The sequence below is a fragment of the Dermacentor andersoni genome, chromosome 6, assembly GCF_023375885.2.
Source record: "Dermacentor andersoni chromosome 6, qqDerAnde1_hic_scaffold, whole genome shotgun sequence".
Taxonomy (NCBI): domain Eukaryota; kingdom Metazoa; phylum Arthropoda; class Arachnida; order Ixodida; family Ixodidae; genus Dermacentor; species Dermacentor andersoni.
The window spans coordinates 49,148,304-49,161,715 of record NC_092819.1 but is presented as its reverse complement, the minus strand read 5'-3'; the positions used below and the strand labels follow the sequence as shown (position 1 = coordinate 49,161,715).

At 43.7% G+C, this 13,412-nt stretch overlaps 1 protein-coding gene across 1 annotated transcript in view; it reads left to right on the top strand.

The window, feature by feature from the left end:
* The window catches only part of Nup188 (nuclear pore complex protein Nup188), a 75,184-nt gene that overhangs the window by 34,916 nt on the left and 26,856 nt on the right, over positions 1-13,412 (top strand). Inside the window, exons 26-32 of the mRNA XM_050170852.3 lie at positions 2,782-2,895; positions 5,756-5,990; positions 6,783-7,025; positions 8,223-8,285; positions 9,519-9,622; positions 9,755-9,871; positions 12,834-12,909. Of these exons, the coding sequence (XP_050026809.2) occupies positions 2,782-2,895; positions 5,756-5,990; positions 6,783-7,025; positions 8,223-8,285; positions 9,519-9,622; positions 9,755-9,871; positions 12,834-12,909 (952 nt within the window). The remainder of the gene's footprint in view (positions 1-2,781; positions 2,896-5,755; positions 5,991-6,782; positions 7,026-8,222; positions 8,286-9,518; positions 9,623-9,754; positions 9,872-12,833; positions 12,910-13,412) is intronic.

Genomic DNA, 13,412 nt, shown 5'->3' with positions numbered 1-13,412 from the left:
ACCACGCTCGAATTGTTTTGTTAGATCAGGAAGCTTGTAAAATCAAGAAAGAAATTTTTCGGTCCTTCAGAATCTAAAATTGTAACTTAGTGGCACGCAAAAGCTATGGCGGCATCGCATTTGCCACTAATCCAGCCATCTGTCACATAAACCATGAAATAACGAAAGCAGCCTCGTCAGAATAAAGCTAGGGTCATGACTAGGGTGCCTAGATGTTTTAACGCATTAGCTTTATGGCGCATGCTCGAAGAAAAACCCATCTGTGTCAAAATTAGAAAGAAATCACCACTTTTTTTCCTCATTTATTTCAGGAAAAACTTTGTTAAATTTAGTTCGGCCAAGTTCGGCCCGTGTCGTCTGAACGTGGCACAGCACACCGCTGCCACGTAAAGTTGCAGAGTCAGCGGTTATGGTTCATCGACGCTTCGTGTATGTTGTTGCTGATAGTGGTTCGCGATGGCGTTCTACCTTTTGAACTACGCACTTTTTCGGCTGAGGCTACTTAAAGAACTTCAATTCATGGCTCTCTGCACTCGTGTGACTGATGTTGCAGCCGTTATGGCAAGACCTTTACAAAATGCCCCATGGTAGTTTCAGCTTTCAGTCAATTGGAATACTTCGCTATTGTATGCAGAGTCTACTCGTCTCTTTGATGGTAAAGTATATCACACACTCAAGAAGAAAAAGATGGTGGCAGATGTACTCATACTTTCAAAATGGCAGATGATCAGAAGTGGCCAGGTGCTGTTACGAAGGGACTACTATGCTGCGTTTCGTCCTTTCGATGACATTTTTAACAGAAACTTGCAGTTAGATGCAGAAAAGTGCCAGGAACATAAATGAAGGTACTGAAAATTCTAATTTCCAGCCAAAATGGTGCCGAATCGTCACTGCCGACGCCAGCTACTGGGTTGCAAGTTTTTCCGTGTTTTGAAGGGCATGTCCACATATAACGAACTACTGATAGAACAACCACTTTTTTCACAGAACTATTGAGTTCATTATAAATGGGTTCAACTGTGGCATTCCTTATTAAGAATAAGTCGGGCATTTCAGCATTCAAGTTTTGTTTGTCAATTCCTTCGTCTCTTGTAAGTATTTTCGTGCATTCTTACGTGTCTTATGACAGTGTCAAATTACTTCGTGTAGATTTGTTATAACTGCTGTTTGTGTTTTGAGTTATGAAATGTGTTTTGCAGGATGACCCATGGTCAGTCCTCAACCTAGACACCTCATTCTTTATATGTAGTCTAACCATTTGTTTATGTATTATTATAAAGAATTGTGCGTAAGATCAACATGCATTACTTCATTAATAAAGTGGCACAGGGCAGGCTGTACATGTTTTTCCTTCAGTCATGGCTTTGCGGCAGTGCCATATCATCTGCCATACAGCTGCGCCTGAAGTAAAAATTTGCCTGTGAAGGCCCACTGCATTACAGTGAAGCTGTATCGCATTTTGACGGAGTACTGTAGTGAGAGCAAAAATCAGGTGACTAAACATACGAAAAAAGATTGTTTTTGGAGCTTTACATAGTACTAACAACTGTTCCAGGCTGTTTTTGTGATGATTTAAGTGTAATGTTGATGTACACTGCTACTGGTGTGAGTCATGTGCATGAGCGTACAGTACAATTCACTGCTGTGTAGAGCATGCAAGCGGCCAGTTCCAGTTACACAGGCGACAGCTGCTGGCTTCGAGATAGCGCACCCAGAAGCATGCGCAGCCTAATAGACAGGCAGAATTGCGCAGATTGGTTTTCACAATCGGCAACTATGATAAGTGTCTTTGTTTACAGATGTGCACTCGGTCGAGCGGTGTGCTAGTACCGCGAAGAATCGCGCATATTATCAGCCCGCATGCTTGGTACCATTACCCTGTGCAGTGCAAGCAGTGCGCACACCAACCAAAACAAGAACACTTATCAATATTGCCACTCGTGTGCATGTTCCTAGGCACAATATCTTGGACCCATCAATCGCCGCCAGCCGTTGCCTCGTACATTAGAGCAAGCCACTCAAACTCTTCACACAGCAGTGAATGATACTGTAATGATTAATTTTTATTCTAAATAATGTTGTAACTGTGGCTGCATTTTTATGCATAGCCAATTTATAGGCATAAAAATATGTTATCTGCTAGGGCCTTGATGACATTTAGCAGTTTTCTATTATGGGCTTACGAGTTTGGGTGGTTTCACATGGTTCCAACGAACTGTCGCTTCAACTACTAAGTGATTCTGTAGCGTCTGTTATGTAGTTTAGCCATTTGTGCGCTGAACCCGGCTTGCAAAAGTTATTTAAAAAATGCTTTTTTCCTCACCTGTGTTTTTTATGCATCATTGCTTTAGGTTAACATTATGCTTTGAAACCTGCCTCATTTGCTAGAGCGTTCTGCTGCTGAGCGTGAGGTCGTGAGCTTGATTCCCAGCTGCGGCAGTCACATTTCAGCGGGGGCAAAATGGAAAAACTCTCGTGCACTTAGGTATAAAGGCATGTGAAATACCCCAGGTAGTAAAAATTCATCTAGGGCCCTACATTACATTGTCTCTCATAGCACTAGTGTTGCTTTGACACATTAAACCCCACGAATCAATCAGTCACCCAATCAATGAAGAAATTTGGCAGCTTGCCACTGTCACTTTTCTCAACATACACTTATTCAGCCCCTCTAGTGACTTATCTTGAAAAGAAAGTTGTGCTGTTTTTTATTGTTTTGCTTGTACATGTTTTCTTTGCTTGTTTGCGTTTCTTATACCCTCACCTGTGTTTCTATTGCAGGAGTACTGAACTCTGTGTATATGGCCTGCTTCACGGCGAGTCATGTTCAGCTTTGCTTCGGCTTATCGTCTCCGCTGAGGAATTTGTTGCACGGGCTGTTGAATTTGAAGGAAGGTGAGGCGAGTCTGCCAGCAGTTTACCTTTTCAGTAAGGTTGAGTGCCACATAGCATTGGTGCGATTTAAAACCTTCATTTGTATCATAATGCGTTCACCAATGAGTGTGTCCATTGAAGTTGCTCTATTGAGTGCATGATGTCCTGGACAGTAATGCATCAAGGCTAATATTGCATGTGATACCAATGTTGTATATGATACAACTACCCATTGGCAACAAGCAGTTGTTTTCATTTTCACTCATTCATTCATTCATTTTTCATTTTTATTTCCTTAAAGACCCCCGAGGGGGTATTACATAAGGGGTGGGTTTTTTTTTTTTTTTTTTTTTTTTTTGTTAGACAGAATATTGTTGATACCGATCAGTGCGATGTTATATTTGATATGCTATGCATGAAGCTTGATGGGCAGGTGATAATGGCGATGTTGCGAGAAAGGCCGTTCCAGTCTTTTGCTGCTCTGGGAAAAAATGAAGCAGAAAATGTTTTAGTGCGGGCACGTGGGCGAGAAACTTGCAAGGAATGACCAGTGCGGTGAGATATGTGAGCTGCAGGGATAATGTAAGGAGCGCAATTAAGCGGCGATTGAAAGAACTTGTGAAATAGAGAGAGGGTTGCAATGCGTCGGCGACAGGATAAAGGTGATAAGTTACACTCGGCTTTGAGGGATGAAGCACTGATTTCATATGAATACGAAGCATGAATGAATCTAGCAGCACGATTTTGAACGGATTCTAGGGTATTAGTGAGACCTACTTCGGGTGGGTTCCAGATGGGAGATGCGTACTCCAACTTAGCCCTCACTAATGATTTATAAGCAAGTAGTTTTACGTGTCTCGGAGCGTTACGTAAATGCAGTTTTAAGAAACCCAAAGTTCTGTTAGCTGATGACGTGACTTTAGCAATGTGCATGTTCCAAGACATATTGTTAGATAAGGTAACTACAAGGTATTTATAAGTGGTTACTGATTCAACAGGAATGTTAGCTATGTTATAAGTGAAGTGAAGGGGAATTTTACGACGAGTGAAGGGAATGAGCTTGCATTTAGTAGGGTTTAGGGACATTAGCCAGTCATCACACCATTGTAGTATGTGGTCGAGATCTTGTTGTAGAATCATATGGTCAGATGGGCTAGTGATGGTTCGGTAGATAACGCAGTCGTCAGCAAACATGCGGATATTAGAAGACACATGCAAAGGCAGGTCGTTAATGTATATTAGGAACAGAAGAGGGCCGAGGACAGAGCCTTGAGGCACCCCCGATCAGACTGGAAGTGGGCTGGATAATTTGTTGTTTGTAAACACTACTTGTGAACGGTTAGTCAAGAATTCTTTTATCCAATTTAGTACATTCGAATGCAAGTTTAAGAAGGACAATTTTAAAATTAGGCGTTTATGGGGTACTTTATCAAAAGCTTTCGCGAAGTCAAGAAATAAGGAGTCAGTTTGTACGTTAACATCAAGGTTAGCATGAAGGTCATGAACAAAGATGGCAAGCTGGGTTTCGCAAGAGAAACCCTTACGAAACCCATGTTGAGAATGGTGAAAGAAGTTATGAGAGTCGAGGAAATTCATGATGTAAGAGTAAATGACGTGTTCCATGAGTTTGCAAGGTACGCTGGTCAAGGAAATTGGTCGGTAGTTCAGAGGTGAGTTTTTGTTACCGGATTTGAAGATGGGAACGACCTTTCCCACTTTCCAGTCATCTGGAATGATACCTGTTGAAAGAGATTGCGACAGCATGATTGCTCGCCGTTGATTGCTTAATTGCTCAGTTCTGGAAATACAGAAAGCATCACACATCACTTAAGAATGGCCTCGATCAACTAGCTACTGAAATGCCAACTGGATTCTTTACCATCATTGCTCCTTCTGATGGGTTGCTATGAAGCAAGCCTTCCCAATGGGAACAGCTGGCTGAGGAGATGGTCATACCTTTATGTGCTGATGACGACTTCATATTGTTCCTCTTTTTGTAAATTATTTGCACATTGAAAAGTCGGAAAAATGTGCTGTAGTCTGTGACTTACTGATGTGACAAAACCCCCCTAAGGGTTAGTGCACAGCAGTGTTTCACCTGCGGTGTACGACTTTCTGATCCTCAATGCTATCTTACTTGTGCAATGCTACAAAAGTGATCACGGTGTAGTTGTAAACTAGCTGTTGGCAGTAGAGCAAGGTGGATTGGAAACGAAGAGCCTGCTGTTGACAGAGACATTTACTAACTAAGCGCGCTAAAGGCAGATGAAATCTCATTGACATCTGTTGCTCACTAGTGGCTTCACTGGCAAGTGACGAACAGCGTACTAAAGCAATCCCTGCAGCACTGCCAAGTTTCATCTGCATTCCTCAAGCTTTTCGCTTAAATGGAGTTTTCACTAGAGCTAGGTGGCTGTTGAATGCAATAGGTTTGATCTGTAATGTCATAGCATTGTACAGGATGCAGTCACTGGCCTTCATTCTCGGTGTAGACGCAAAATAAAGCGGGTCGATCCTGGAGGTGGCATCATCAAAAGCATGGGTGGACCTATCCTAATGATATGCGTCCATACGAGGATTTTAGTGTGATCATTTCAAAACTTGACCTTCGGCAATGTAGGCAAGTAATATGTCCTCAGCGTAGTGAGTGCAACAGAGCAGTGAAAGAGGAGCAGAAGTATGGTGCGACGTAGTCAGGCACATGACAGGAGAAGTGGTAGCATGTTGCACAGGTGGTTGTAATAAAGCAATGTCAAATGATAATCATTGAATCACAAGATGCCTTAACGCTACCACACTACCCTTTTTTCAGTGTGGCGGGATGGCTAGTCAGTTTCTTATGTAACCACTTTTGCAACCCTGTTTTGGCATCCCTATGCAGTCGCCACTCGAAAGACTTGCTCAACTCTGTGCGACTGTGCTTCTCGGTACTGAACCGCCTGCTGCTGCTGGGCGCCGGTGCGGGCTCCCCTCTGGAACAGCGCTTGCTGGTGTCGCCCAGCCAGACTGCTGGTGGTGCACCGTCCCTGACCGTATCTGTGGCACGCTTTCTGTACCTGCGCTTTGATCCGCGTCTCTGCACCCTTGCTGTGCAGCTGCTGAAGCGCATTGCCAAGGTGGGCGTTATTTCCAGACAGGTACCGATATCTTTGCGCAAGCCACCTCAGTAGTGGCTATGGCAACCCACTACTGTGCGCAAGGTTGTTGGTTTGATTCCTAGCTTTGGTGGTCGCATTGTGCTGGCAGGCCGGAAAGTATAAATTCCCCTTGTGTACAGTACCTAAATTTAAGTTCACGTCAAAAAACCAAACAATTTACATTAATTTGATTAAAAATACACCTGGGCTACGCACAAATTTCCATGATTTTTATTGCCCAGATGTCTCTTTCAGATTCTAAGTGACACCAGTCAATCAATTCCTTTGGTGCCTGTAAGACCCATCACAAATTTGTTAAATTCAAGTACGTGTTTGGGCAGGTGTTGGCGATATGCAGATTTTGCCCTTAGTTGTGGCTTCATTGCAATAGTGGATTGGATTGTTGTGAAAGCCCCTCCACGCTTCGAACAGAGGACACCAGTGACAACTGAACAATAACAACTAAATTGTTCCTGGAGCTTTGCTTTATGCTGACAGTTACGCTGGGTTGCTCTCATAAAAAAATTAAATGTTGTTGCGCCAGACCCAGTCGGGGCTCTATATAACAAACTCTGATATAACAGATTATCGCATATGGCAAAGTAAATCTAAATTGTTTACTGCTGACATCAGGCATTTAACGAATGTATGCTTATAATGAATATCAGATAAAATAGAGGTACTTTCATGTTGGCTGTGATTTCATTATAACAATGTGCGACCACATTTCTCGCATAGAGGGCAACATTCCTCTTCCCATCCGATTTGCAGCTGTACCCGATGTCCCTGCTGGCATGCCTGGGGCGTGATGCGGAGAGCTTCCGCGACCAGCTGCTGCTGCGTTTGAGCAAGGACACTGAGGACGTGCGTCTCAAGGTGGCCCTCCTGCAGCTCTTGGCGGTGTGCACACGCACCCAGCCTGGATTGTTTGAGCTGCTCCTGGGCACCACCACTCCGTCGCCGACGTCTACGCCCTCCTCCTCCTCCTCTGGTTCCGCTGGCGATGCCTCATTGGTACGCTTTTGAACGTTGCCTGGGTTTGTGGGCTATGTCAGAACTACCAGCACATGTTACCTGGGCATCCCAAGTGTTGAGGTTGGGTTGCTGGTTCATTGTTCTGCGATGGTAGCTGTCATCGAATTGATCCAAAACAGAGCTGCTCAATTCATTGCTTCGGCGTATTGTAATGAACAGTTACGACAGCCGTTTCTGAGAAAACAAATTTATTCTGGGCAAACCTGTGCCTGTCAATCAAGGGGCTCAACACTCAAACAAAAATCTCATTCGAGCTTCAATTCTTCGAACGTCGTTTTCATCTTTGCGTGCCAGTCATCCGGTTCTCGAGCACAAAGCTGCCGGTCTGTCAGCACGTGGTGCAGTGGCACACGTGCACTTGTGGTGTGGTGGCTCTTTGGAACACAGCTAGGATGCAGCAAGCATCTTTGGGTTCTTGTAATGCTGGCGGCACTATTCTTTCACCACTTGCATCTCAGCATTAAATTCCTGGCTTGACTCACAAAAAATAAACTTAAAGTACAATAAGTTTGTAAATTATTTTACAAAGACTTCTAATCTTTCTACAAATATTAGATAATTAATGATATTATGATGATAACTATAATTAATGCTTTTAGTTAGGATGACTGCTTTGTGGAATACAAAATTGGCCTTTTCGTCATAGTCAATGTCACTTGAAGAAAGCTTGCAATCAACATCAAGGTCTTCTGATGCAAAGTTCATAAGGGGTGTATTTTTCTTTTTTTTTTTCCAATTTCTGCATCGTCCAAAAAAGGTCCAGGCTTTTCATGCCGATCTACCATGTCAGAAAACAAGAGACACAAGCAACACTAACAGACCCATAAGATTTGTTTCATCATCTGTTGTATAAAAACAAAACCTGTCGTACAGTTTTAGTTAAACCTACTTTTCTGTAGATGGCGCAACCATTCTACCTATGTTTCACATTCGGGAATTATATCTTGGGAAAGGGAGGGAGTGGCTTGAAATTGTTACACAGCTTTACTCGGGCGTGCCCAGCGGGGTTCACCGGCACACAGACGAGTAACTGGGCACGGCACTTAAAGAGTTAATGAGAACACATAGTTTTCACATCTGCACTAACACATGGTGGCAGTCAGATGTCAAGTTGATTTTGTGTTGAGTTTTGCAAAATCTTCTGCATAACAGTATTCTTTTTCTTTTTTTTCACAGAGCTCTTCAGGTTTGGGTTTGTGCTTGGGTGAAGTTTTGCAGATCTTGAAGACAAAGCAAGAGGTGGGTACTGGTTTTGCAACATTCTTTCTTCAGAACTTTTCTGCACACAGTCATAAAGGAATTTTGTTTTGTAAAACAAACAGTGCATTTGTTTTGAACAAGGTTGTGCCAACAGCGAAGTTTTCAACTCAGATTGAATAAAATATTTTTAAGCTATGAAAATGAAAGCACAGGAAGCAAAATGGGCAAACAAAATTTATTTCATATTGTTCGAAGGCACAACTGTTGACAAAAGAAAATGAAAGTCTGCTGAGCCGGTTGGCGCATCCTTAAGTGATAAGGAGGTCGTAATGACTCAGTAACTGCATTTAACCATAACTGCACCCTGACCACTTTTCAGTGTGAGCTTTCTCAACTCTTGAAGTATGACAGAAGCAAACTCCGTTTTTGTAATGTGTCTCTTGTATCAATATGTCATGTCCTCCTTTACAAACTAAACCACAGGAGTGAGTGAGCTTTTCTGTAATCTGCTCACATTCATTATTTTTGTGCTCTTTGATTCAGTTGTACTGCAGGTTCATTGTTCGCAACACTGTTGTTGCTCCAGGCAATGCTTTTAGATTTACTGCATCAGTTGTTTAACTGCTGCGCTGTGTGGGACCACTGTGTATTGCGTTGCACACCTGCCAGGGATATTCCATACGGAGCACTGCCACAAGCCAGACAACAGAGAAGGGTCACACGCAAGATGGCCTCTTGGATCGCTTGCACGTGCTCAGAATCTCGGGAGCCAAGTTGCTTTTGACCAGCGTTCAGATTTACGATGACGAGGGATACAAAGCAGTTGCTGATCTCGGAAGCCGTGCTCTGCGTTACTTATATTCATTGTGTGCTGTGCATGAGTCGGCAGAATAAGTGGGCACTTACTCGCATTCCTACTCGCACCCACTGTGAATGTGGTGTGAATGGAGGCACTCACTTGACTTGCATTTATATTCACATCCCTTCAGGCTCTTCATCACTTGCTCATGCTCACACTTGCGACTGAGAAATGAGTTTGAGTTCAAATGAGTGTATTGAGGAGTTAAAGTATGCCGACCTATGGTGTTGTGTGACTACATGTGCAATCAGGCTTGCCCAGCAGGTGCAGCAGACCGTTGTAAGGTGGCATGTTTTGACAAGGCCCCTAGGTGGAGTTTGGAAACTGCCCTTAATGCATTTGGGCCTGGGGCATGATGTAAATTTTGCATGATGTGCTCGTTGCAATGTAACGACGAGCACACTAATTTCCAGGGTGTGGACTACTGTCCCGCAGACCTGCACTGCTCATGCATCGAGTTCATACACAGCCTGTGGGCCTGCCACCAGCTGCGGGCCATGGAGCTGCTGCGTAAGAAGTGAGTCAACACTGTTTGCTACCTTTACCTATCGGCTTTTTTTGCGCTGAAATTATCTGTACTATCTTCGTTATAGTGTCTCTGCTGTACTATCATCATTTGCTTACCGCCCGGTTCCCATGGTTTTTATAGTAAGTCGTTCTGGAGCCTGGTGTGTTTTCCCCTGATGGGAGAGGCGGTGGCGACACAAGAATGTAGGCTGGTGGCCTTCATCTTCAAGACGCTGGCTTTGGAGCTTTACCATTCCAAGTGAGTAAGCTTCGCTTTCCTTGTTCACGTAGCTCACAGGCCTCGAATAAATGAGACATGGTTCTCAATAGCACAGCTGTGGTTGCATGTAGTGCCCATCACTACCTGCCATGATAGACCAGTGGTTGAGGTATTTTTCTACTGAGACTTAGCTGGCTGGTTCAATTGGCAGCTGCAGCAGCCACATTCCAAATAGGGTGATTATGTGAGAAACAGATTTATGTTGTCCGGTCTCAAGTGCTCATGGTAACAGAGGAAATGACAATGGAGTAGTGCATACTTAAAAGGCACATTTATTGCTCCTTTTACATAACGATGTCAACTAGCCGACATGCATACAAGGAATAGTCCTCCAATCAGACACACTTGAGTAATCAAGGAAGTTCGACTCACGATGCCTGGATACCCAGCGAATAATGTTTACCCATGCTGGATAATGACGTCATTTACAGGCACAGTCTCGTGGACAGAAACGTATTTGAGTGATTTATTAGCCCATTTCAGTGCTGTACTCCAAGCCAAGTAGGTAGTCTCTTGCCAGTTAGTCTCACTGAGCGCATCGATGAGCATGCAGTCAGTCCGCAAGTGCCAGCGTCCCACAGCCTAAAAAACAGAAGCAAGCTCCTCTCCTGGCTGAGTTATACCCTTGTCAAGAGGGCAAGTTAAGTACACCTACGGAGAGTGCACTCAGTTTTAAGTGCACTTTTCCAAATCTAAACGTCGCAAGCGGAGTGTACTCTCAGAAGAGTCCACTTTGGTCAGAGTGCGTTCACGGAACGCAGTTTGCTGGTCGAGTGCGTAGCCTCGCGCGACGCCAGCGGTTTCAACAATACAAAATGTAATGCATAGAAAAAAGACACAGATGTTCATTCTAGCTGTTAAACAGCTTTTAACAATATAATCAGAACAGAACTCGCTTATATTCTGTTCTAGCGAGATCAAATGCCGCCTCGTCGCACGCCACCATTTTGTTCTGGACTGGCTAGGAATTCATCTTGGCTAAAGCCCCTCCATCTACGCGCCACCGCCGCTTGTCGGCGGAAACGTGTATGGAGGGGCTTTAATCTTGGCCGGCCTTGACTTGTAACACTTTTATGATAAAACATTTTCTGTTTTTCTTAAGTAAATATAGATGAAGATCTTTTTTTATTTTAATCTACATCTTCAAAAAACATGATTTTAGTGTGTTGCCATTTTTTTTAGTGCGAGTGCGCTCGGTTTTCCCTTTTAGCACCGCATAATCTAAAGTGTGACTCCGGGTCCCGAAGTGCACTCCCCATAAGTGCACTTAACTTGCCCGTTTGACAGGGGTATTAGCCACCTCGTCAGGTGGTGCTGGCATTGAAACACTCGCGGCACCTCTCACTCGCAATTACATATGTATGACTTTCACAATTGCATATGACACACACATACACCACCACATCACATGCATGCCACGTGCGCATGGCATTTGTGTGCACGTACGCACACAATTGAATGTCAGCCTGTACAGGATAGACACTAATGCAGTTTACTTTCGTTAATTCAACCATGATGGTACCGATGAAACTGATCAAATTATCCGGCATGTCAAATTAAACAAGATGCCGAAAAAAGATGGCAAAACACATAATTGATTCATTTGCCAGTATTTGTACAATTCTGAAATGCCCCAAATCAAACGGGCACCCGCCTTATATGTGTCCACAGCAGAAAAGTAACGTAGAAATGACTTTAAAGCTCCTAAACTGAGTCAAAATCTACAGTGCACCTGGTGTTTTAGAAAGAAAATTGGGTAAGCAATGTTAAACAATTGTGGCCGGGTTCCTGAAGTCAGCTTCGCTGTTATACATCCGTGTTATGTGGTAAAGCGTATAAACGCCGCCAAGACTTTTTGGTTTCATCTATGATTGTACGGCACGGGCAATTTTAAGCCCAATTTTCTCGGGAAAAACAGGCCCATGTTATAATAGGATAAATACCGAACTCAGATATTGTGAGCTATGATTATTGCTTGAATATACTCCTAGGGCAGGCCAAAAATAGCTGATTTGGATGGAATATGGCATGTGTTCAACGCATTCACTGTTCACTAAGCTCCACTGCAATATGCTGCCCCTAAAGGGTCACCATTGGGGTCACTGTAGGGATCAGGCACGGGTATGCTGACTGGTCAAGTTCGAATTATCTGGCGAAGGCCAATTTTAGGACGGAAATAACCAAAATTTGGGCCCATTGAAGTGCATGGGCACCATCCTGGACCTTTGGTTAGGATTGAATTAACCAGAGTCGATTTAACAAAAGTCTACTTTATACTGAATGAATTTCTCAACAGCTGATGCTGTAAAATTCTTATGTGGTGTATATGAAAGATATTGGTGCACAGTAAAAAGAGTCCCAAGGGGTCGAAGTTATTCTGGAGCCCTCCTCTGTTAGGTTTCTCTTACTAAGGTGTCAAACCCCACCACTCAATCATTCACATTGTTGATTAAGGGAAAATGAGACAGCCACCCAATCTTAGCAATTGCTACAAAGGAAACCCATATGGGTTCCTCGAAAGAAAAGCCTCGAAGTTGAAGAAAAATTCGTCCTGATCCAGGATTCAAGCCCGGGACCACTGCCTTTCCGGGGCAGCCACTCCTCCATCTGAGCTAACCAGGGGGCTAGCAGACGGCAGAGCAAAGTCAACCAGGATGAATTTTTCTTCAACTGCGAGGCTTTTTTTTTTAGAAACCCGTATGGGTTTCCTTTATAGCAATTGCTACGATTGGGTGGATGTCAAATTTTCCCTTAATTAATTACCTCTCTCCACCCGGTGGGTTTCCGCAGAACTGTCACGTCATTCAAATTGTTGCCTGTTGCTGCCAGTGAGTGGACTATAATGGCTTTCCTCTAGCACTTCTTTCCTTCTTATCTCTGTTTCCAGACCACGTTTGCAAGCTGTAACTGTTATATAATGCCCACTTGTTTCCATTTGCAGAAGCGAACTTGATCCCAACGTGAAAGCCGTCCTCGACAAGGCGAAGCAGGGGGCCCCAATAAAGGCCTGGTCTAAGGTGAGCTGCAAGCATTGTGGTGTATAATTGATTGCACGGTAGTGGTAGCTATCTCACGTATGTGATCAGGTGCTATCATGAAATGTGGTATCTACCTGCTGCAGTGGTGCAATGGCTGTGGCGTTCTCCCGCTGGTTGCTGGTTCAGTTCCCGGCCACTGCGGCCACATTTCAGTCGGAGCGAAATGCAAAAACACTTATGCACTTACATTTAGGAGCACATTAAAGAATCCTAGTTGGTTTAAATATGGTGCCCTCCACTACATTGTTTCTCATAGCCCCAGTGTTGCTTTTGGTTCTTAAACCTCGCAAGTTATCATCTAATGCGTCATCAAATACATCATCTAATATAGTATCTCTGCATTTACAAAACCCGAAATCCAAGAGCAGAAGCATAAACAGTAGAGCATAAAGTAGAATGTCTCGTACAGGTAAAAAGTTCGGTAGCATGTTACACTCCTGAAACCCATGAAGGTGAAAGCCTGCTTCATACGTAGCAGTGCA